We start from the raw sequence: 23,617 nt of genomic DNA on the forward strand, positions 1-23,617 counted from the left end.
GCTCACTCATGCACGCAGAAGCAGCACCACAGTGCAGTGAACATGTTTTTGTTTTTTTATCTGCACTTCTGACATTCAGATTTTTTCACTTATTTAAGCTGACATGTTTTTAAGTCAACATTATCAAAAGATTATGCTCTTTACTATGAATAATACGGCAAAGAATTACTCTTATTTCAATAATTAGCGGAACATTTTTTTCCTTTATTCTCATTTTCTTAAATGTTTCATATATCACTATATTTGTACATGGCACTTCCTCTGCTATCTGACAGAGGGTCCCGCTGCACTTCCTGCGACAGACTGGCGACCTGTCCAGGGTGCTGGGATTGACTCCAGCCCCCTGAGCCACTGAAAAGGACAAAGTGATCTAGAAATAGAATGAATGAATACTTCCATTCCCTGTTTGGTTTAATGTATAATCTGACACTATAGAAGCAGATTCCTACAGTTAAGAGATATTTAATTGTGGTGTAAATTACTTTGACTTGGTCAAAATAATATTTTATTTACTTTAGGAAATTTTTCACAGTGATTAGGGGAGGGGGTGGGAGACACACGTTGACATGTCTGCTTTAGCAAGTTTATAATTTAACCATAAAAACAGGCACACAGTTAAAGTTTTAACAGTGCTGCAGAATATTTATCATCTGATGATTTGAATTATAGAGAAAGCAGCTTTCATTTTTGCGAATACTTGGCAACGTTTTTCAGATTTTTTTGTAGTCTTTCAGACATTGGAATGAATCAGACAACAGAGATCTATCGGGACTTCTTAACAGAAGCCTTAATCAAGAACATGGTAACCGTGACTGTCTGTGTCTCCATCATCTACATCAATGGGATGCTGGTGCACATCTTCACCAGACACCAGGTTTGATCCACCACACTTTGATCCTGTCAGTTTGCTCTCAATAGTGTCCTGTGTATTTAAATCAATGCTGTGCTGTTTCAGATTTTCTACACGAATCCCCGGTACATCCTGTACATCCACCTGGTCATCAACGACATTATCCTGTTGATAGTGTACATCCTGCTCCAAGCCCTGATTTACAACTCATCTGGAATCAACATCTCATTATGCATCATTCTGATCATGGCGGCTGTTTTGTCCAATCAGAACAACCCTCTGACCATCGCTCTGATGTCTGTAGAGTGTTACGTGGCCGTTTGCTTCCCTCTCCATCACTCACAGATCTGTTCTGTCAGGAGGACGTACGTCCTGATCGCTCTGATCTGGCTGGTCAACTCACTTTCAATCCTTCCAGATGTGTTTGTCACATTGGGAACAGAAACCACAGATTTCCTTCTTTCGAGAAAGAGGTGCCTGAGGAAAATTGTTTTTAAGAACATTAATCTGGAAATTAAGAGGCCGATATCTGATATTTTATTTTTAGTACTTATTTGGTTCACTGTTTTCTTTGCATACTTCAAGGTTTTGTTTGCTGCAAAAGCAGCTATTGCGAATGCTAAGAAAGCTCGAAACACCATCCTGCTTCACGGTTTTCAACTGCTGCTCTGTATGCTCAACTTCCTGTTGAACCTGATCTTAGAAGGACTGGCTGTCATTTTTCCCAGAAATATTGCAAATGTTCACTTCGTGCTTGCATTCTTCATCCACATTTTGCCTCGACTCATCAGTTCAATAGTTTATGGGATAAGAGACAAGACGTTCAGGAAGTACCTGAAGAGGTATCTGCTCTTCACAGATAATGCAAATATTCATCCACTAAAGACTCAGAAAAGGTCATTATTAACATTCATTCATTTCCGTGACAATGATTTCTAATGAAAATGCAATTTATTTATTTATTTATTTATTTGGTCCGGCGGCAGTAGTTCAGATGGTAGAGCGGGTCGTCTTATAACCGGAAGGTTGGTGGTTCGATCCCCGCTCCCGAAGGTGTAAAACTGTCGTTGTGCATGACGCTTCATCCATCTTGCCTAACTATGAAAGTTGTGAGAGTGAATGGTTGGTGGTGGTTGGAGGGGCCGATAGCGCAGATTGGCAGCCTCGCTTCCGTCAGTCTACCCCAGGGCAGCTGTGGCAACAATAGTAGCTCACCACCACCCGGTATGGAGAGAATGAATAATGGAATGTAAAGCTTCTTTGAGTGTCCTATAAAGCGCTATATAAGACCAATGCATTATTATTATTATTTTTATTATTATTATTATTATTGTTAGGGTGCTTAGGGGAAATGATGGAGGAACTGAAGCTCCAGCATGTCATGACTCCCAGTCTATATTCTCCTGGACTTGGAAGTTTCAAAACTGAGTGTCACCTGTAATCCAACTTGGTCATCTGTCTGTACAAGTGTCTGCATTCTCGTTAATCTTTATAGCATCTTGTTCTCTGCATATGAGTGTAGCTTCAGTACAAAAACAAACAACAGCACCCACTCATAGAGTTTCTGCCATTTTCACTTGAAATATCAGCACACAAAAGCAGCCTACGTTCTGCTGTCTTGTCAGCTATGTGAACCAACAAAACAACACAGCTAATGACGTTATGGTTAAAAACATCAACGGGACTCACTTTGTTTCTGTCTTGTTGATTGTGCCAAGAAAGAACAGTAATTAATTTATAATAATGTATATGTAAATATTTTGCTTCTGGTATTTTTTATGTAAACAAGACAACTGATGTTAGTTATATTAATCAACGAAAAACTCAGAAAATATGCAAATAATTAACATGGGTCTTCAGTTAAACCAGGAAATATTTGATTACTTTATGGTAAAACTCTTGAAAGCAACACATTTTAGTATTAGTTAGAGTCAAACAAGAACAGGATTGCTTTTTAATTTTTCGACAACAAGGGAACAAACTTGTCCCTCCACCAGAGATGGGAGTAACTGTGTTAAAATAAATGATGTTACTAACACATTATTATTTCTAGCTACAAGCAATCTAACTAATTTGTTATTCTGGCATTACATCGATGTTACCATTGCTGATCACAAGATGAGGCGTGGTTCCATTAATATAATTCATCGTCCAACTGAGCCGATGGAGCATGAAGTTTGTATTTTTTTTTCTTGCAGAAAAAAGGAACCCTGTTGGCGCAAAGTGTGTCACATGACGCAACAGAGATACAGCCATGGAGACCTGATCTTTCAAAGGCAGCTTCTAAATGGAAGTACAGACTTCTATTGACATACATCTATTGTGTTTTATTATTCTTTTACAAATGTAGAAATGCTATCTACAGTTACAAATGAAGTTTGGTGTCTTGTCTCATACTCTGCTCAATCCAACTTTATTTGTATAGCACTTAAAGGTGCATTAAGGAGTTTTACAACCTTAAAAATACTTTTTTTCCACCATAAATATGTTACACATTTTTAATGATGTGTACAATGTGCCCTGACATATTCATTACAAGTACCTCTAACAGCGCTAAATTGTCACTTGAAAGTTGCAGTCCCGGTCCGGCTCCAGCATTTTTTTGGGGAGAATTTGAAAGGAATGACGTAATGCGCGCTCCGGCTCCTTGAGTTTCGTTTTGTCCGCCATTACTCCGCCAGATGCTTAGTGAGCAACAACTGAGCAGGATCTTCCAGAAAGTAAGAACAGACTGGCTTCTAGCACTGCCACAACTCCAGCACAGACTCCACCAGGTAAAAGAAACTTAAATCTTACTTGAGCGCTACTAAACGAGCGAAAACGGAGTCCCCCTCTTCCGTGCAAGCGAGCCACAGGAACGAGTTTTTCACTAAGCTGCATTACGCCCAAGGCCTGCAGGGGGCGCTGTTTCGCATAAACCGTACAAACTCCTTAATGCACCTTTAAAAAAAAACTACTTCTGGCAAAAAGTGTTGCACAAAGTCATAAAAAAGTGCAAGTGCAAGATAAAATGCAATACGAACAAGGAAAACAACAACAAAAACAACAAAAAGACATTTGATAAAACGGTAAAAAAAAACAGGGGCAGAGTCTCAGGCTGAGTTAAAAGACAGTAAATAAAAATGTGTAAGATCTTTCTTAAAAATAGACAGTCAGGTAGCCTGTCTGGTGCGCAATGGCAGTTCATTCCAAAGCTTAGGGGCTGCTATAGAAATAGCTCTGTCCCCTCTTAGCTTACGCTTGGACCTCGGCAACTCCATGAGCAGCTGAACAGCTGACGCAAGACTCTGTCTGAACCAGGGCACCTCTGGGAGTGGCTGATCAGCTGACCTGAGGCGCCGAGCAGGAGTGTAGGGGTGAAGCAGTTCAGAGAGGTAAGGTGGGACAAGACCATTCAGGGATTTAAAAACAAATAGAAGAATCTTAAAATGGACTCTAAAGTGCACAGGTAGCCAGTGGAGGGAGGCCAGGATGGGAGTGGTGTGTTCCCTCTTACTCCAGTCAGTAGCCGCGCTGCAGCATTTTGGACAAACTGAAGACGAGCGAGAGACGACTGGCTGACTCCAACATAAAGTGCATTACAGTAATCCAGCTGAGATGTAATAAAGGCATGAATTAGTGTCTCAAAGCACTCACGTGCAGGAATAGGCTTCACTTTGTCCAACTTCCAAAGGTGGAAGAAGCTGTACTTAACCACTGTGCTCATCCATGAATCTTATTTAAAATCACTGTCCATTTAAAACCCAGATTCAAGGCAGTCTTCTTCACACCTGCACACCTGCATGGGTGTTTTTTCAATCCGATTGAAAACAATCGTGTTAAATGCATGTGTATACATGGACAGCATACAAAGCGATCCACGATCAATCCTCATTTACAAGGGCCCTGGGTGAAGCAGATTATATGGCATTCTGTGACATGCGTATTCAGTCTCTTACGGAACTTTCAGGTCTTTAGCATTGCAGCCAGAAGTCCTCAGCACCTAGTAGAGTGTTTTAATCTCCTGGATATCTGATCAAATAATCTTCCAAAATCTCCATGATAAGCTGCTCAAAGAGCAAGCGCTCCCCTGGCCAGAGTACCACCCCGCCGGTGTGGAAGGAGTCATTGACTTTCCTCTGCTTGGCTCTTAACCTTTTTCAGACAAAATCTGAGTTTAACCCTCTCGGTGTTGGTGACATCCAACTTGCATCTCAATCGTCCATAACCCAAATTGTCCCGCTTTCAAAAGAGTTCGCACAAACTGACAGCGTCAGTTTTTGCCCGTTGATTTGAAATGACCGACATCTTCTTAATCCTCCAGAAGATCAGGATGCAGCACAGACCGATCAGCCACAGGCCTCTCATCACATGATTGCACATGACAAATTAAAGTGAAGACTGTCTTGACATTTCGGAGAGTGTGTGGTGTTTTTTGTTTTATTTTGTGTAGTACTGGTTGTAGAGTCTGATGGCAGCAGGGAGGCTGGGGTGACGCAGCCTGTCACTCACACAGCTCTGCAGGGCCCTCAGGGTGTCCTGCATGGGATGGTAGACCCTGTCCAGTAGGGATGTTAGCTTAGCTAACTTCCTTCTTTCTCCCACCATCCCCACTGGGTCCAGAGGACACCCCACGACAGAGCTGTCCTTCTTGATCAGCCGATCAAGCTTCCTCCTGTCAGCAGCCCCAGCAGACCACTCCATAGAAAATAGCTGAGGCCACCACAGAGTCATAGAAAGTCTTCAGGAGTGGCCCCTGCACCCCAAAAGACCTCAGTCTCCAGTCTCCTGAGCAGATAGAGTCTGCTCTGGCCCTTCTTGTAGACTGCCAGTAGAGTTTATTGCTGAGGTGAAGACCCAGTCCACTCTCTCAATGTCCCTGCCCTGGATTTCACTGGTGTTGGGGGTTTGTGACAGCGCCTGCGGAAATCCACCACCAACTGATTGGTCTTTCCAGAGTTGATTTGGAGGCAGTTCTGTATTCGCAAAGCTCTGGATCAATGAGATCATCATCATCTGAGATGAGACTCACGATTGCAGAGTCATCAGAGAACTTCTGCAGGTGACAGCTGGCCGAGTTGTAAATGAAATCCACAGTGTACAGGGTGAACAGAAAAGGAACCAAAACTATTCCCTGAGGGGCTCCTGTGCTGCAAACCACCATGTCAGACTCACAGTCCCGTGCCCTCACAAACTGTGTGTTTGAGAGGTAGTCCAGGATTCAGCCCAAGCGGTGGTGATGGCTGCACCCCAAAAGGGATGCAGGGGTGGCTCACCATTCCCAAAAAGGTTGGTGATCCACCCCTGTGACCTTCAGCTTGTCCCTCAGAAGAGCATGGCTGGATCGTGTTGCAAGCACTGGAGAAATAAAAGAACAGGATCCTCACAGTGCTTTCAGGCTGCTCCAGGTGGGACAGAGCTCAGTCCAGGAGGAAGATGACAGCATCGTCCACCCCAATGCCAGCCTGGTCTGCAAACTGCAGTGAGTCCATCGATGAGCTCACAAGAGGGTGGAGATGGGCGAGGACCAGCCTCTCTAGAGTCTTCATCAGATGGGACGTCAGTGCCACCGGCCTGTAGCTGTTGAAATCCTTGGGGTGAGATGGGTACTGGTAATACTGGTACCATTATAATACTGGTAGTGATTCGGTGGTTGTATCGCTCAGTTGTGGTGAAGGAGCTGAGCTAAAAGGGTAAGCTCTAGATTTACCCATCAGTCTCCGCCCCTCATGGTCAAGAGCTTTGGGATATGACTGAAAGGACAAGATCCTGGATACAAGCGGATGAAATGAGCTTCCTCCGTAGGGAGGCTGGGCGCTCCCTTAGGGATAGGGTGAGGAGCTCAGTCACCAGGGAGGAGCTTGGACTAGAGGCGCTACTCCTCCACATCGAGAGGAGCGGGCACCTCTTTAGGATGCCTCCTGGATGCCCCCCTGGGGAGGTGTGCCAGGCATGTCCCACCGGGAAGAGACCCCGGAGAACATATAGGATGCGCTGGAGAGGCTATTACCCCTTTTCCACTGGCCGAAAAACCCGTTTAAACCCGCTAATAATCGGCTCCTCATGGCAGTGGGAAAGAGTTTAATCGGCATTTCGACCCGGGTCGTTCAACCTTGCAATCGACCCGGGAATTTACCGGGTCAGCTTTCTACCGGCTTTTAGTGGGAGGGACACATCCGGGAACTTACATGACGACGTTGACGCAGCGTGGCTACGTCAGCCCGCTAGTTGCTGTTTCTGGACACAGCGTGAGATATCCTTCGTCAAGATGACCCAGCATTGGCAGGATAGCGAGACCAGAGAGCTTTCCCTGATCCATGGGGAAGAGGAGATTCGTCTACAGGTAACACTGACTGTGTTCGGCTGCATTGTTTACTTTTGTTTTGCTCCATCGTGCTGATGATGTCACTGCTGACCCGTCAGAGGACGGGGGAAGTCTGGACATCTCTGCTTAGACTGCTGCACCTGCGACCCGGTCCCAGATAAGCGGTGGAAGATGGATGGATGGATCGATGGATGGAAGGATGGATGGATGGATGGATGGCTACAGAAGGCTGATTTTGGCTCCTAAAAATGTCTACATTAGCACCTCCATATAGTCCATGACTGGAAGAGGGTGGTCTGCGCTCCCTGGGTTGGCAGAGAGACCCTGCTCCAAGTGGAGTTCACATATCTCAAGGTCTTGTTCAAGAGGGGGGGACGGAGAAAGCGTGAGATTGACAGGCTGATCGGTTCAGCAGCTGCAGCATTTTGGTCTGTTGTATTGAAGAAGGAGCTGAGCTGAAAGGCAAGACTTCAAGCCTTCCAGACCAGAGCAGGTGGAGGAACCTGGAGCTTTTCTCTCCTGGTCCTCAGGCATTGCTCCATCCTGGTGGAGTCGTTGATGGAGCTACGTCAGAATTCTTCCTCCTGGAGAACCACAGAAACATCTGTTCCCCAAACAGAAAGTTTTCCCCTCTAACATACTGCAGGGTGTCTGTGATGCCAAAGGGAGGTTTACTGATGTCTATATTGACAACCTGGGATGTGTATGAGGCCCTGGTCTTACTCAGATCCCCCATGAACCAGCTGGTCCTGTATCCACCAGTTGGGTTTCTGCTGGGTGGAGGTGGAGACTCATCCCTGCAGCACCCAGTTACCTTTATGACACTGTCAACCTGTTGGAAGGCAGAAGCTTTATCTCAATAATCAGAAACATAAACATGTCCACAGTGAATTCTTCCCATGATAAGATCACAATATATCAATTACAGGAAGCATATCTGGTGACATTCAAAGTAAAGAAAGAGATCAGATACCTTGGATTAGGCCTTCAGATTATGCCTCTTATATTTATAGCTTGTTTGACGTCACAGCCAACCCTGCAGATGTCCTAAAGTCACTGAGGAGGACAAAAAAACAAAAAACAAAAAGAATCACATACTACAAACTCAGTGAGTTATTCATACGTGCATTAATTCAAGCATTAAAAAACAAACTTCACTCCATCCACATCTGGCTGCAGACCACCTCTGGATCAGGTCCTGTTTCCTCAGTAGTCCCTTGATTGAAACAGTTCATGGTTGTAATCTGAGTGCTCAACATTCACCAGTATAACGAGCAGAAGACATTTACACCACTGAGACTAAACTTTAGGGTCAATAGTAACATACGAGGGGGTACCCAAAAGAAACCGGAATTTGGTCAGAAAACAATAATAATAATGAGTTCCGACTTCTGGCCGTCAGATGTGCTGCAGGTAAGCCTCATGCACATCTGTGAGAAATCTGAGCTCCGAGAGTGACACTGACGCCTGTCAGGCGCTATTTATAGTAACAGAGTGCAGAGGCAGTCTGCGATTTTTCCAAAATGGCGACATTGACTGGGAAGCCAGAGCAGCGCGCAAACATTAAATTCTGCGTTTTGCTGGGAAAAAACAGCAGCAGAAACACTCACCTTGTTGCAACAAGTCTACAAGGATGATGCTCTGAGGAAGACTCAGGTCCATGAGTGGTTCGGGTGGTTTAAAAAGGGCCAGATGTCGGCGCGTCAGGTCCGCTCAGCCGTGAAAACAATGCTGAGCTGCTTCTCCACTGTCCAGGGTATCGTCCACAGCGAGTTTGTCCCTCCAGGTCAGACTGTAAATCAGGACTACTACATGGAAGTCCTCAGACGCTCCGTGAGGACGTGAGGAGGAAGCGGCCCACGTAGTGTTGGAGTGGAGCCGGTTGATCCACCACCACAGAGCGCCAGCGGACACGGCGCTGCGCGTCACGCAGTTTCTGGCGAAGAATGAGATGAATCTCCTCTCCCATCCGCCTTATTCGCCAGCTGTAGCCTCGAGTGACTTTTTCTTGTTCCCCAAGTTGAAGAAGGAGCTGAAGGGACAGCGGTTTGCAGATGTGGAGGAGGTGACAGAAAAATCGCAGCCAGCAAAAAATGGCACAATTACACGCGGGTCTGACGACGCATTCGTGAAGTGGGAGACACGGCTGGAGCGCTGCATTAATGCGGATGGAGACTATTTTGAAGGCGACAGTGATGTTTTATTTTGAAATGTCAGAAATAAAAAGTTACAGTCGAATTCCAGATTCTTTTGGGTCCACCCTCGTACATTCACCTCTCCTTTGAAACATTAAAGTTAAATTAAACAGCTTTAAACGTGAACTTTTCCTTCAGCTGAGCAGATTTACTCTGAAACAGATTAAACTGGGCCAAGTCGCCGTTGGATTCACACAAAACAATACATATGTCACGTTAAACCACAGCTGAGAGTCACAGCCAGCTGCAGCCGGCATGAAGCAGCTGAGCGCCAGGTCGCCTCGGTGCGCCGTCCGGATTCCCAAATGTCTGAAATCATCGGAACAAATTTTCAAATAAGCTTGAAATGGACAGATTGATCCCCTATCAACATTCTAAACAGCTATAATCTCACCTTAAACACCGTGAAAACTAAGTTCTGTTAAACAATTACGCTAATATTTCAGAGTTTTTTTTTACTCACCGCTGTGCGTTTACTCCTCCGGCATGTCTTGCGAAATGCATTCTGGGTAATTTCGCTTCTCAAGCCTGCACAAGTCTGGTACAATGCAGACTCAGTAAAGTGGGCGGAGTTAGTCCACATTAGGGTATTTCATGCGTGCTGAAACCGGATGGATTGATGGATGAAGAGTAAAATATACAAAAGTTTCTTGAGATGGAGCGATGGCTTTTCAGTGTTTTTTGTCTCATTAGATTTCAAAAGATGTTAAAAATAGAATAAGTAAGAAATTTACTATGAAATTCAATAATATCATTCTCAGTTTTCACCTTTCGTTGAAGAAACATTCCCTTTAAACAACCTGTCATCCCCATCGATAAATGACTTGGTCAAGTTTTTTTCTTTCAAAAGGACAGTTATGGAATGGAACAAGTCCGATGGGCAGGGCTAGACCGTCACACTTCCGGATTCCAGAGCCAATCATATGTGTGTTCCTGAGGTTGCCAAAAAAGCAGCAATTGGTATTGTATGACTGCACCATCGACTGATAGGCCATGCACATGTGTGCCACACGCGCCAGATGCCAAATGTGCGTGACGCACATGGGATGCTGGTCATGTGCACACCTGAAACGTCTAAACCAGGGGTGGGGAACCCTGGTCCTGGAGGGCCGCAAACCTGCATGTTTTCCATGTCTCCCTGCTTCAACACACCTGAATCGAATCAAGATTCATGGCCAAGTCCAGCAGAAAGCCAGATAACGAGCCTCATTGCAATCAGCTGTGTTGAAGCAGGGAGACATGGAAAACATGCAGGTTTGCGGCCCTCCAGGACCAGGGTTCCCCACCCCTGGTCTAAACTCTCTTAAAGTTGACCAAACTGGTAACCTGCGCAGGGGGGACTACAGTATGTCACAGAATATTACTGATTGCACCTTTAAAGGTGCATTAAAGCTTGTGTCCGGAGTTTTAAAAGAATGAGTTTTTTTTATCCATCGTCCCGAGGTTCCGCCCTCCCTCTGCTTTCGTGAGCAACCAAGCCACGCCCCTTTAATTGTGCACGCGCATTACCCATGGGTTGAAAATGAGAGCCTCCGAGTCCTACAGCATCCTACATGCTTAGCTGTTCACGGTGGATGTTCAGCAGACCATGGATATATCCGAGGTAAGCGGGGCAGCTGCTACGTAGCTAACTCACCTCTGCCTGGGCGAGTGCGCGTGCTCTCTGGCTGCGTGCACACGTTGATTGACAGCATGACAAAGCGGAAGCTCGAAATCTATTGGCTGAAGCTGACCAGCGCTTTTTCGGATAACATGGGGGTCTATGAGAAGAAGGCAGAGCTCATGAATACATTTTTATATTTCTTTATGCTAATATTATATTATAGTATTGAACGAGACTAACACATTTAAGCTCTGTTAATAAAAAGGATACATACGTTGGAAACGAACGGAAACTCCGGACACGAGCTTTAAAGGTGCATTAAGGAGTTTAAAACATTAAAAGTACTTATTTTCCATAACAAATATGTTACAAATATTCAATGATGTGTAGAATGTGCCCTGACATATTCATTGCAAGTACCACTAAGAGCGTTGACTTGTCACTTGAATAGTTGCAGTGCTGATCGTAATGCGCGTTCCCGCTGGCCTGACTTGCTTAGCTTTCGTTTTGTCTGCTATTACTCCGCCAGATGCTTAGCGAGCAACGACTGAGCAGTCTTAAGGATGGATCTTCCAGAAAGTAAGAAAAGACCAGCTTCTGGCACTGCCACAACTCCAGCACAGACCCCACCAGCAAAAGAAAATTAAAGGTTACTCAAGCGATACTGAAAGAGCGAAGGAGTCTGACCAAAAGTTACAAATGTAACTTTACTTACTTCAGTTGAAGCCATTCTTGAGAATCGATCTCCTCTTCTGCGTGCCAAGGCTGCTAATGCAGTTTTATTCCCCTCTTCCGTGCACACCCAAGGCCTGAAGGCGCCATTGTTTCGCATGAAATGCGCAAACTCCTTGATGCACCTTTAAATATATTGCAAATTTTGCAAAACTTATCCAATCTGTTGTTTTTAAAACAACTTAATTTTAATGCAACGCACACACACGTGCACACGCTCACACACACACACACACACACACACACAATCAATGTTCTATATTGTTTAAGCCAGCGGAGGGTCACGCGGTGCTGGAGCCAATCTGAGTTTCCGTTGGGCGAAGGCAGGATTCACCCTGCACACACACAGACCTGCCAGCCTTTATAAACTCAGCACCTGCAGCAGCCTGATGTGGAGCAGCATCGAACCCCGGTAGGTCCTGACTTCATGCATATTCCTCTCATGTGCTGCCTACTAGATATGTATTCTGTTCATATGATTCACTGGGATTTGCTGAAACTTCTATCAAACTGAGCAGGTAGAACAAAGAGAGTTTTATTCCCAGTTAACGGCCCAGCCTTTTTTTCTCTATGCTTTTTGCAGATATTTTCTGCTGTGTCGACTGAGGGGGAATTCTGCCACGTCAGACATGAACTCATCTGCAGCAAACGGCTCTTCCACCCCGGCTGTGTTTACCAGGGATAATTTTGTGGCAGCTGTGGTGAAGAATGTGATTGTCACAACTCTCTGCCTCTCTATCAACTACATCAACGGCATCCTGCTGCACACCTTCAGAAAGCACCAGGTCTGATGTCTCACAGTTTAAAAAGAAATAACAGTTCATTCAGCAGGTGTTCTCCATTTAGGGATCTGACAACAAAATCTACTGCTGCCGACATTTTCTGTTTGTATTCATCATTGTGTTTTTTTCTGTTTATAATGAGCTTCAAGCCACAGTTAAATTATAATAATTGGAACTGAATTTATTAATTGATGTTACTATACAGTTGATCAGTAGATAAATTCGGTAGCTTTCTCGGGTACAACAAAAATGTCCTGACAGTCTAATAATCTGTATTATTACTTTAGAACAGGCTTTATCATCATTATTATTAACAATATATAACTACATTGGAGAGCTGTTATTCTTACTGTGCAAAAGAGCAAAACGCAGTAAGCAGAAAAGGTGCAACAGAACAGCAAGAGCAGTACAACAGGATTATCTGAGTAACAGTTATAGCTTAGAGTATTTACTTGTACTGATAGATGTTTTAGGATTTATGTTACCATGATTATAAAACTGACATTTTTAAATTTTCATTGACAATACTGACAATATGCCAAAAAATTATCATTATTATTATTATTATTGTTATTATTATTATTATTATTATTATTATTATTATTATTATTATTATTATTATTATTATTACAGAAAATGTTTTCTGGCATTGGTGCACAATAATGCACTGCATATTTTAGATTCAGTTTTACTTCAGTCCATATCAAACATCCATAAACTACTTGTTATTTTTACGATTATTCATAAAGTCGTAGTGCTGTAGTTGCTTATAAGCTTTTGCAGAACATTTTCTGCTCGCTCTGTTGGTCCAGGTTGAAACATGAGTAATTTTGTGCCAAAAGAGAAAATAATAAATCTTCACAGCACTGCTTTCATCCTGAAATAACTTTTGTTTCTCAGGTGTGACTCCTTTCACTGTTTGACTCCTTTCATTTCATAAAAAAACTTTGCCATTACAGGACAACATTTTGAAAAAAGTCTGTTTACACTTGAACGACAGACACATGGAAAATGATGTAGCTGATTTTGTGATTCATGCTGTTTTTAATGTGATAAAGTCACGTATGATGCAGAGAACAGTATGCTGCAAACATTGAAGCTCTTTTTTTAAACCTGTCCTGTGCAGCATGGAAGCAGCAGGATGGAAGTCTTGCTGCTGTTATTTTCTCTGCAGGTTTCTCCATGTGTGCTTCAGATTTTGGTTTTGGGTTCAAAAGGTGAAGAATCCCTCTCATGACTGTCATGCATGTTCGAAATGCTCAGTTTTTGTTCTTTACACATAGAAAAAACTCGGGGCATGTTCATAAACTTTTCACAACGATAAAATCAAAATCTGAATTGTGAGTTTCCTGTGTTTGTGCTCGCTGCAGGTGTTGAACTCTAACCCTCGCTACATCCTGTTCATCCACCTGGTGATAAACGACATCACTCAGCTGGCTGTGTCCACCCTGCTCCACATCATCATCTACGCTTTCTACACCATCACGATGCCCGTCTGCACCGTCCTGCTCATCATCGCCATCACCGCCACCTTCAACACGCCGCTGAACCTGGCCAGCATGGCGGTGGAGTGCTACATCGCCGTGTGCGTCCCGCTGCGTCACTCGCAGATCTGCACGGTGAGGAAGACCTACGCGCTGATCGGCCTGATCTGGGTGGCCAGCTCGCTCTCCATCCTGCCCGACCTCTTCGTGCTGCTGGCCACCGAGCCGCTGAGCTTCCTCCGCTCCAAAGTGCTGTGCGCCAGAGACTTTGTCTTCAGGAGCTCGTACAGCCTGAGGAAGCGGGACACTTCCCACATCGTGTGTCTGGTGGTGGTCTGGCTCACGCTCATATACACCTACTTCAGGATCCTGTTCGCGGCCAAAGGAGCCACGGCGGACTCCAGAAAAGCCCGGAACACCATCCTCCTGCACGGCTTCCAGCTCATGCTGTGCATGCTGACCTACGTGAGACCCATGTTCGAACAGGGTCTGCTCCTCCTGATGCCCCACAAGTACCCGGACATCCGCTTCGCGTTTTACGTCATCGTGCAGATCCTGCCGCGCTTCGTCAGCCCCGTCGTGTACGGGCTGAGAGACCAGACCTTCAGGGCCTACGTGAGGAGGTACCTGCTCTGTAGGGGCCACAGAGGCAGCCAGCAGAAACACCTCACCAGGACCAAAACAGCGACACAGTGACACACACACGCGCGCACACACAGTCTTGTATTTCTATCCTTGTGGGGACCGTCCATTGACTCCCATTCATGTCTAGCCCCTAACCCTGACCCTTACCCTAACCCTAACCCATACCACAACAAAGACTAACCCTAAAGAAATGTTTTTGCACTTTTACTTTTTTCAGTAACAACAACATGGTCAAGAAAACACTGTTTCTCCTACTTAGGACCGGAAAAAGGTCCCCACAAGGCACGTCGTTCCACGTTTTGCTATCCATGTGAGGACATTTGGCCCCGACAAGGATAGAAATACAAGAACGCTCACACACACACACACACACAAACGGTGAGGGAGAGCATCAGGGCATGTTGTCTTACACACCCTGTGTGTCATGCTGAAGGCTGAAACTCTGAATGATCGCTGAAGAAAATGTGTCCTTGTGACTTGCAATCTTTCCTCTCACACACGCCTTGAATTGTGTTCAATCTGCAGACGAAGGGCTAAAGAGCACTGTTTTCAGGGAGCAGAAGGCAAGTGACTGTGTTTTACAGAGAACTATGTTACCCAGCGAAAAGAAACAGTATACGATTCATGATTATTTTTTTGAAGACAGAGTGACAATAACTGCAAGTCCTCGGGTCAGTCTTCCTTCGTTCTCTCTTTCTTATGGTGTGTTCACACCGGACGCGTCGCGGCCGGGCGTCGTCGACGCTTGGGACGCCTCGAAGCTGATGCTTGTGACGCTTCGAGCACGACGCTTGACACCAGGAGGTCACAAAGCTCACGACGCTTGCGACGCTCTTGACACGCGTCAGTTTATTGGCACGCGGGAGGTTGATTTCTGTTTCCAGCTATGGCGGATCGCATCAGGAGAGTGGCTTGGCTTTATTTGTTAAATAAAGCTAGACCGCGTCGTCGTCGGGCACATGGGCATCGTCTCTGGGTTCATTCCATTATTCAGAGGCGTTCTGAATTTCGCAGTTTCACCATTTGCTCCAGGAGCTGCGTGAGGGTGAGGGTCGCTTCCAGGGCTGCTTTCGTCACTCCCGTGCCCAGTTTGACGACCAGCTGGCCCCAGTGTTGCCAACTCCCCAGTAAGAAAAGTCGCTATTGGTTGGTCTGCTCCTCTCCGCTCTGACTGCAGCGGGGAGCGCTGCGTGAGACTGACTGCTTGTGAGTGCTTTGGGATGGGGGAGGGGCTCACGGCAGCACCCGCTGCTCATTGACGACAGCAACGAGACGTCCTGTCACGTCTCCAGAGCACCAGAAAAGGTCGCTAGATTTGTAGCTAGTCGCTTTTGACAAAAAAAAGTTGCCAAGAGGCTTTGGAAAGTCGCCAGATTTAGCGAGAAAGTCGTCAAGTTGGCAACACTGGCTGGCCCACATCGGTGTTCGGATCACTCGTAGTGACGTAGCACCGGAGGGATCGTCTCTGATTTTTTGACGCCCAGCGGCAGCGCGTCGAAAGTTCAGTTTTCCCAACCCTCAAAAAGCGACGCTCACGATGCTCCTGACGCTGGGGACGCGCATCGTGGGCGTCAACGCTTGAAACGCTCGAAAGTCAACGCTCCTGACGCGCCGCCCCGCCGCCCGCCGCTCCACGATCCTCGTCCACCATAGACTGTGCATAGAAAAGCACCGCTCACAACACCCGCGACACGTCCGGTGTGAACGCACCATTATGAGCAAGAAATAAAATTCAGTTTTCTTGTGTGAATTTTCCTCATTCTGTCTCCTGACAAATACAAATAAACAGAAACACACACAGAGGTGAAGACACACACGTATAAACACACACACACACACACACACACACACACACACAAACACACAAACACACACTGCTACGGCGACTTTTTCTGTCCCAGTAAGTAAGAGTCGCCCTTTGAGGAAATTTCAACTCGCAGAGACAAAAGCAGAGCTTTTCCAGATTTCCAAAAGGTCCACAATTTAGCTAAACAAACAAAAATATTCAACACAAAACACAAACAAAATAATCAGCCAGAATTGTGGCTGAAATCCTCAATATGAGTTACTGCGGTTGAAAACTTGTCTCTCTGCATCCTCCTTCAACGAGACAAAAACAGAGGAGGGCCTGACCGGCAGGAGGAGACAAAACAAAAACCTTAATATTCCTCATCAATACTTTCATTTATTTAAGTTAGTCAAGTTTATTTTGATTTCTCAACAGGATAGCACATATAAAAATAAATAAGAATGGAGACTTTTCAAACCTGATCAGTATGGATTGATCAAATTCACTGAGAAAACCATTGGACTTCATTACCTTTATTTTGATTAAAAATTATGAATAAATGATTTAGAAACAACTGCCTTCCTCTGCTTATCAGATCGGATCCTTTTGTTTTCATTGGATTGATATTTATGGATTACAGTCAGGTCGGCACCAATCCAAGTCAGCCCTGGCCAACTCGGCACCGCCCCCGGGATACAGTCAAGTTGGCATCTAGCCAAGTCGGCATCAAGCCAAGTCGGCTTCGCGGGGGCGCTCTCAAGTGGCCGATTTGGTTGGTGCCAACTTGACTGTAAGCAGCTTAACAACTCGGCCAAAAGCCTCTTTTTTTTTTAATCACGATGCGGCTGCGGTGCGACAATTTGCACAGTTTTATAATTATAATGAAAGGCGACTGGTTTGATCAATCGCCGCCTGGTCACATGATCTGGTCACATGACCAGAAAGCCGCTCGCGCTGCGCGCTCATAGCTAAGCTACTCGGTTCAAACAGAATGTCAAACATGAAGCTCCAGGTCCATTCTCCACCTCTAACCTGTCAGTCACCATAATCACACAGTTTGTCCTCCAGTCCCCCGCCTGCTACATGAGGAGAAGTGGTGCAGCCGGCACGAAAAAAACTGTGCAAATCGTCGCGCTGCAGCCGGCATTGTTGCACTACAATTCCCAGAATGCCTTGGGGACCATAGTCACATGACCAGACAGCTGCTAAGCGCTCGTAGCTAAGCTACTCGGTTCAAACAGATCCTCAAAAAACTGTGCAAATGGTCGAACCGTAGCCAGTATCGTGATTTTTAAAAAAAGAGGCTTTTGGCCGAGTTGGTAAGCAGCTTACAGTCAAGTCGGCACCGACCAACTCGGCCACTTGAGAGCCCCCCCCCCCCCCAAGAGGCCGACTTGGCTAGATGCCGACTTGGCTTGATGCCGACTTGACTGTATCCCGGAGGCGGTGCCGAGTTGGCCAGGGCCGACTTGAATTGGTGCCGACCTGACTGTATCCCGATATTTATGTGGAATAACTTAGTGATCTTTGACATGATTTGAATAAAACTGTCTCAATACTAAATATTAGTGTCTTCAGCTCTGTTGCATGCGGCTCTTCGTTTATTTCATTGTAATGCTTGAGCGCCTGTTTGGTGGTGCAGTGGTTTGCTCACTCATTACATTTCACCGAGAGTGAAAACAGTTTTTTCATGGTACTAAACATTCCTCACACAGTTTAAAAACCTGTGTTTGAGGTTTGTTGGTGACTCTTAATGTTTCTTTAATTATTTGTCTGAATTAATGGCTCTAAACCTTAAAAATATCCAAAGAAAGAAAAAACGCACACTTAAAGGTGCTGTAGGCAGGATTCGTCATCTCCGCCATCTTGCTTAGGGTTACCTAAGCAAGATGGCGATTTGACCCATCTAAGATGGCGATTTGAAACCCAGCACAGCCAATCCTGTCCTGTTTTCTCTGACATCACGCCCTTACGCAAGTTAAGACCCTCCCACAAGAACGTGTGACGAATGCCCCTCGACCAATCACGGTTAGAGCCTCAGGGGCTCTTCTGATTGGTCAAAGATACATGGAGCTGTCGAGGTTCCTTTCCAGCTCATAACAGAGACAGATGGAAACGCTGCGACCTCGCGGTAGTGCAGTTATGCTACACTCCTAAAGGATTATCAATGGATACTCTAACATTTAATCCAAAGAAAACACAGAAAAATTAGCATTGACTAGCAAAATCCTGCCTACAGCACCTTTAAGAAAAGATTATAGAGATACTTTTATCTGTATTTTAGGATTTTTTTAATCCCATGTTCAGAAAACAACATTTTGGTTTAACACGTGAAGGTTAGAAACGATGAAGTAGTTTGCATGCCGGGTCACTGGTGGGCGCTGTGTTTTTATAATTAAACCATGAAGGCAGAAAACAGCAGGATGTGAAGATCATGGCTCCTTTACTCTGTCCGCCACTAAGAAATGTTCTCCACGTATGCAGATGATGGTGTAGTAAATGTTAGGGAATGTTCATTCTGCTCAGACAATTCATCCACTCACATGAGGAGAAAAACTATTTCCTCAACGTGTAGAGCTCAAGAACAGAACACAGAACAGCTCACTTTCCCTGTTTTCACCAAGATTGATAGGAGGGTATTTCTAAATGCTCTCCTGTCTATCAGAAGCTTTTGAGCAACACCGAATGTGTAAACAAACAACCGAAAAGCAACTCAAATTTACTGCAACAGCTGAAACCAGCCTGATTAAACTGCACGGGGATACTTAATGCCACCGATCAGGGAAAAGAAATCTAAATCTAAAAACCAGGGGCTCTTAGTTAATGGTTTGAAGTAATATTGTGGAAGTCTACTATCCAAAAAGCGAAAATTCTCCACAAATGGTTAAAAAGCACTAAATCCTCCTCTGGGACCACAGCAGCCTTTCAGGCCAGAGCAGGAAAAGAATAGCAAGTAGGGGTGTAACGGTACACAAAAGCCACGGTACGGTACGTACCTCGGTGTAAGGGTCACGGTTCGGTACGTTTTTCGGTACAGTGGGGGAAAAGTAAAAAAAGCTCACAAATGTACCAGAACATTTTTCCCAAGCTTTCCCATGCGACACATTATTGGCCCAGTTTGCATGGTGTTTTTTCAATCCGATTGTAAACAATAGTATTAAACGCGAGTGTATTCATGTACAGCATACAAAGCATCCATGCGCACAAAGTCTCACGAGGAACTTGCAGGTCTTCCTCTCTGCAGCAGCAGTCCTCAGCGCCAAGCAGAGAGTTTTTATCTGCTGATATCTGCTCAAATAATGTCCCAAAATCTCCATGATATGCTGCTGAAGGAGCGGCTGCTCCCCTGACCGCAGCACCGCCGTGCGGAGCAGCACGTCTCGGTGTGAGCTCTGCGCCGCATGCCGATGTTTCGAATTAACTGGTGCCTGTGTTAACTTGTGACCAATAATGACTGAAACATCTAGTCGTTCTGGCGAACGTCGGTTATCGACAGTTACAGTGAGTGTATACGTTTAAAGTCTTTTGTGAGTCTTACTTTAACAACTGCTGTAATCAGCATGTGTTTACACAGACCTCCGCTGTCATTCATTAACACGGGAACCAGTTAATCCATAACACCAGCCGGCGATCGCTCGTATTCTGCTATAGAGCTCTTTATACAACTCGCTGTTGCGCGATTTGGTTCTATCTCGCCTCTCCAATGTTTTTTATGTCGGGGTTTTGTATTAAAAAAGTGTTTTTCCACCACCGTGGCGTTCTCTGCTGGTTTTTTGACTGTGCTGCTTCCCGTTTACTGGCACGTCACACGTCACTCCGTATGAGGGAACGCACGCGGAACAAATACTCTCCCGTTTAATCCGCTCCGCCACACGCTGCAGCTCTCATTCCGCTTGTACTTTCTTCTTTGTTCATGTTTGGACCTGCTTGTTCTACTTCTTCTTCTTCTGTGATAATGGTGGTTGCCGGCAGCTTTTAGGCTCATTACCGCCATCTAAGGTTGGAATTTTTTTTTTTTTTTTTACTCACTGGTGTATTCGTCGTGTGATTGTGTGTGCCGAACCGTGACCCCCGTACCGTGACGGTACGGGACGAATACAAATACCGTTACACTCCTAATAGCAAGCTGAATCATCAGCATGATGGACTCAGTTAGACCGGAAGATTTAAAAAAATATATTATTGGGTATTTAATAATATATTATTATTAGGGCTGTCAAATGATTAAAATTTTTAATCAGATTAATCACAGCTTACAAATTAATTAATCATGATTAATCACAAATAATCACAACTTCCAACTGTCTGAAATATACCCTTTTTTCCTGTATTGCATCAACAAAAAAACGTCAGGACATGATTATATATATTTAACACGTGATGTGTTTTATATTTAAGGCTCCAAATAAAATAAATATTCAAAAACTAAAACATGCACACCATAACATACTGTCTGTGTGTGTGTGCAGTGCTCCCTCTGCAGTCCCTCTTAAGTTGGCTTTTGGCAGGAGTTACATTTTCAGGTCTGTAACAAATGTGGTACCACAAGAAAAGTAAAACTAAGAGATACCACACTTTCTTCTTGCACAATTAAACAGGTCATTCTTAGCCAGTGTTCGTTTTTGTGTGGAAAACAGAAAACGGCTTAAACATTTTTTTAATCAAACAAGTAGAATCCATGGGGCCAAGCGGTTTATCTCCCTCCATATTGCTTTCTTCTTCTGTTTTGATAAATGAATTGACGCCAGGCCTCCTCTGCCTCCTGTCTGCTGCCCGTCCATGCTTCACGTGTCCGCGTGGGTGTGTGTTGCGCGTTGGTCCGCGTGATGTAAAAATCGTCATGAATTCCTGTCCGCTAGGGTCCGCGCGGACCGAACCGCGGACGTCCGCGCAGCAGCCAGATTGTAGCGTGGGAGAAAGCGCGTGCGCATCGGTGGTGCACAGACACTCCAAAGCAGACGCGGAAACGCGTACATGTGAAGCATGGACGAGCCGAGGCTGAGGTGAGGCTTCTTCTTCTTCTTCGGTTGATGGCAGCTTGCAGGCAGCTTGCATTCCACGCGGGTGCACTACCGCCACCCGCTGGTAGAGGTGAGGCTTGTCATGATGCGCATGAGTTAAACTGTGTTAAAAAATTTTTATCAGATTAATTACATAAATTAATTAACGTAATTAACGTGTTATTTTTGACAGCCCTAATTATTACATATAATAATATATTATTTGGGGTGATTCGAACAATAAATCCTCAACACAAGAGAGTAAAGATGGAAAACTATTCTTTGACCGCAGTGTTGTCACCATCATCATTATCATCATCATCATCATCACCTTCCTCTGCCCACAGCCTCCCTTTAAAGGCTGCAGTGTGTCGCTGTGAGCCTTCAGCTCCGACTGGACTCAGGCAGGTGAGACCAAGTGTGACTGACCATTTTCTTCATGTACATGTCAGGATCACTCTTTCTAATCTTACTTTGAGACTTTATTCTCATTTTTTGCATTAAATGTGATCATTTGCCAATAATGCTTTATCATCTTTGTGACAATATTTACTGCATCTGGTTTGTTTCCTCTAAGATAACCCTGAGAATCTAAAGATAAAAACAGTTTGTGTGAAAAAAAAGTGTAATAGAATATTAGATTATTTTAGTGTTTATTTCTGATAAATAGTGTTTGGTTAGAGGCAGTTAGTGCCCCTAAATTTTACTGAAAAAAAAAAAGTTTTAGGATCAGCACACACAGAGATCTCCTGCTACTGACTGTATGTGCAGATTTCTTAAATTAATATCACATTGTACATAATGTAAAGACAATCTTCAAGGGGAACTAAAGCCTGTTTTCAGCTGGAAAATGTGAATTATATGTGATTCTCAACACGTTTTTCATGCCAAATCATACTAATGACAAATGATCACCACTGGCTTTTAATTTTTGTGTGCTGATGTGAGACAGAAAAGGATACAGAAAAAAAGGCAGTTGTATCACTGTTGTTTATGTATTTAATTTGATTAGATTTTTAACTGACAAAACTGCTTCAAAATTGGCCTTTTTAATTACTAATCTGAATTAACTATGACAATTCCCTGCCTGAGTTTTTTTAATGTTGTGTTTTCATTAAGAAAATCATTCATTCAGTCATCTTAATAAATAAGTGTAAATGTAAAAGTATATTTACGTGTGCTAGAATAGGCAAACATGCAGCCTCTCTTGTTCTTTACTCAGCTAAAGTTGAACTGAATGTGCCATTTCTGTCTCGTTTTATCCTTTAACGTCTCTCTTTTATTCAACAGCAGGTTTTATGTGTGCACATCTGTGAGCCTTTATGTCTTTCTGCATCATTTTGCTTTTTTAACATATCTTTTTATTATTAACTTTGCTCCAATGTAAGGCACTTAATGATCCCTGATCCAAAGCAGTTTTAAAAGTTGAACTAGTCAATCAAATCTCGTTCACGTTTTGAGGTGCACTTTATACACTATTATGTGTCCTGTTTAGTCACTTTTGCATTGTTTTGTACTTGTGGTTTGGTTCATTCATTGGCTTAAAGGAAAAGTAAAATATTTAAATATTGAATACATCAGAAATAAATATCAGGAAGTTGATCTACTTCAAATTTAGTGGAATTTTTTTACCTTTTTAAGTTTTACAGCAGCTACTTAAAAACAGACTTCCGAAAACAACAGTTTTATCTGAATGATGTCCAATATTTTGGAGAGTTTGTAAATGAATCCATTTCTTTATGAGGTGAAAATCTCAGCTTCTCTACGCCTTCTCAGTGTGTTTCAGCTTCAGCAGGATGAGCTCATCTGTGGACTACAGAAACAACACCACGTCCTTCAATCAGGTATTTAAAATCATCATCAAATCCAGTGTCATCACTGCATGAAGTCAGATTTTAAACTTGTATTATATGCTTTTTGCCAGTTTTCATGATAAACTTTCAACGGTTTGTTTTGAAGTTTTTCTTTGAGTGTTTCTGTAAAATGGTAACTGAAGACGTATTTGTTGAAGGAGATCCCAGATCAGCAGCTCGTCTTTAAAGGTCAGGCGCGACTCGGTGAACCCCGCTGTGTTTTCTAACCACCACATCCCAAAAAAGACATTCCGTCCTCCAGACTCGCCCCAGCGTTCCATTATCTGTGGTGAAAAGTGGATGTGAAATGTGTTCTGACTGCATAAACGTGACGGTAAAACGCTCCTCCTGTCCCGCGGCTGCAGTTTCTGTTCGTCAGA

General features: G+C 44.2%; 2 protein-coding genes across 2 annotated transcripts; both read left to right on the forward strand.

The window, feature by feature from the left end:
• The first annotated feature begins 742 nt into the window (after nt 1-742).
• LOC115388493 (odorant receptor 131-2-like) lies at nt 743-1,789 on the forward strand. The gene is made up of 2 exons (XM_030091655.1): nt 743-874; nt 956-1,789. Exons 1-2 carry the CDS (start codon nt 743-745, stop codon nt 1,787-1,789), a joined length of 966 nt encoding a protein of 321 aa, XP_029947515.1.
• A 10,524-nt stretch (nt 1,790-12,313) lies between these two features.
• LOC115388495 (odorant receptor 131-2-like) lies at nt 12,314-14,646 on the forward strand. The gene is made up of 2 exons (XM_030091656.1): nt 12,314-12,469; nt 13,837-14,646. The coding sequence occupies exons 1-2, from the start codon at nt 12,314-12,316 to the stop codon at nt 14,644-14,646; spliced, it is 966 nt and encodes a 321-aa protein (XP_029947516.1).
• Nucleotides 14,647-23,617: the final 8,971 nt, after the last annotated feature.

Source organism: Salarias fasciatus, chromosome 5 (genome assembly GCF_902148845.1).
Source record: "Salarias fasciatus chromosome 5, fSalaFa1.1, whole genome shotgun sequence".
Lineage (NCBI taxonomy): Eukaryota > Metazoa > Chordata > Actinopteri > Blenniiformes > Blenniidae > Salarias > Salarias fasciatus.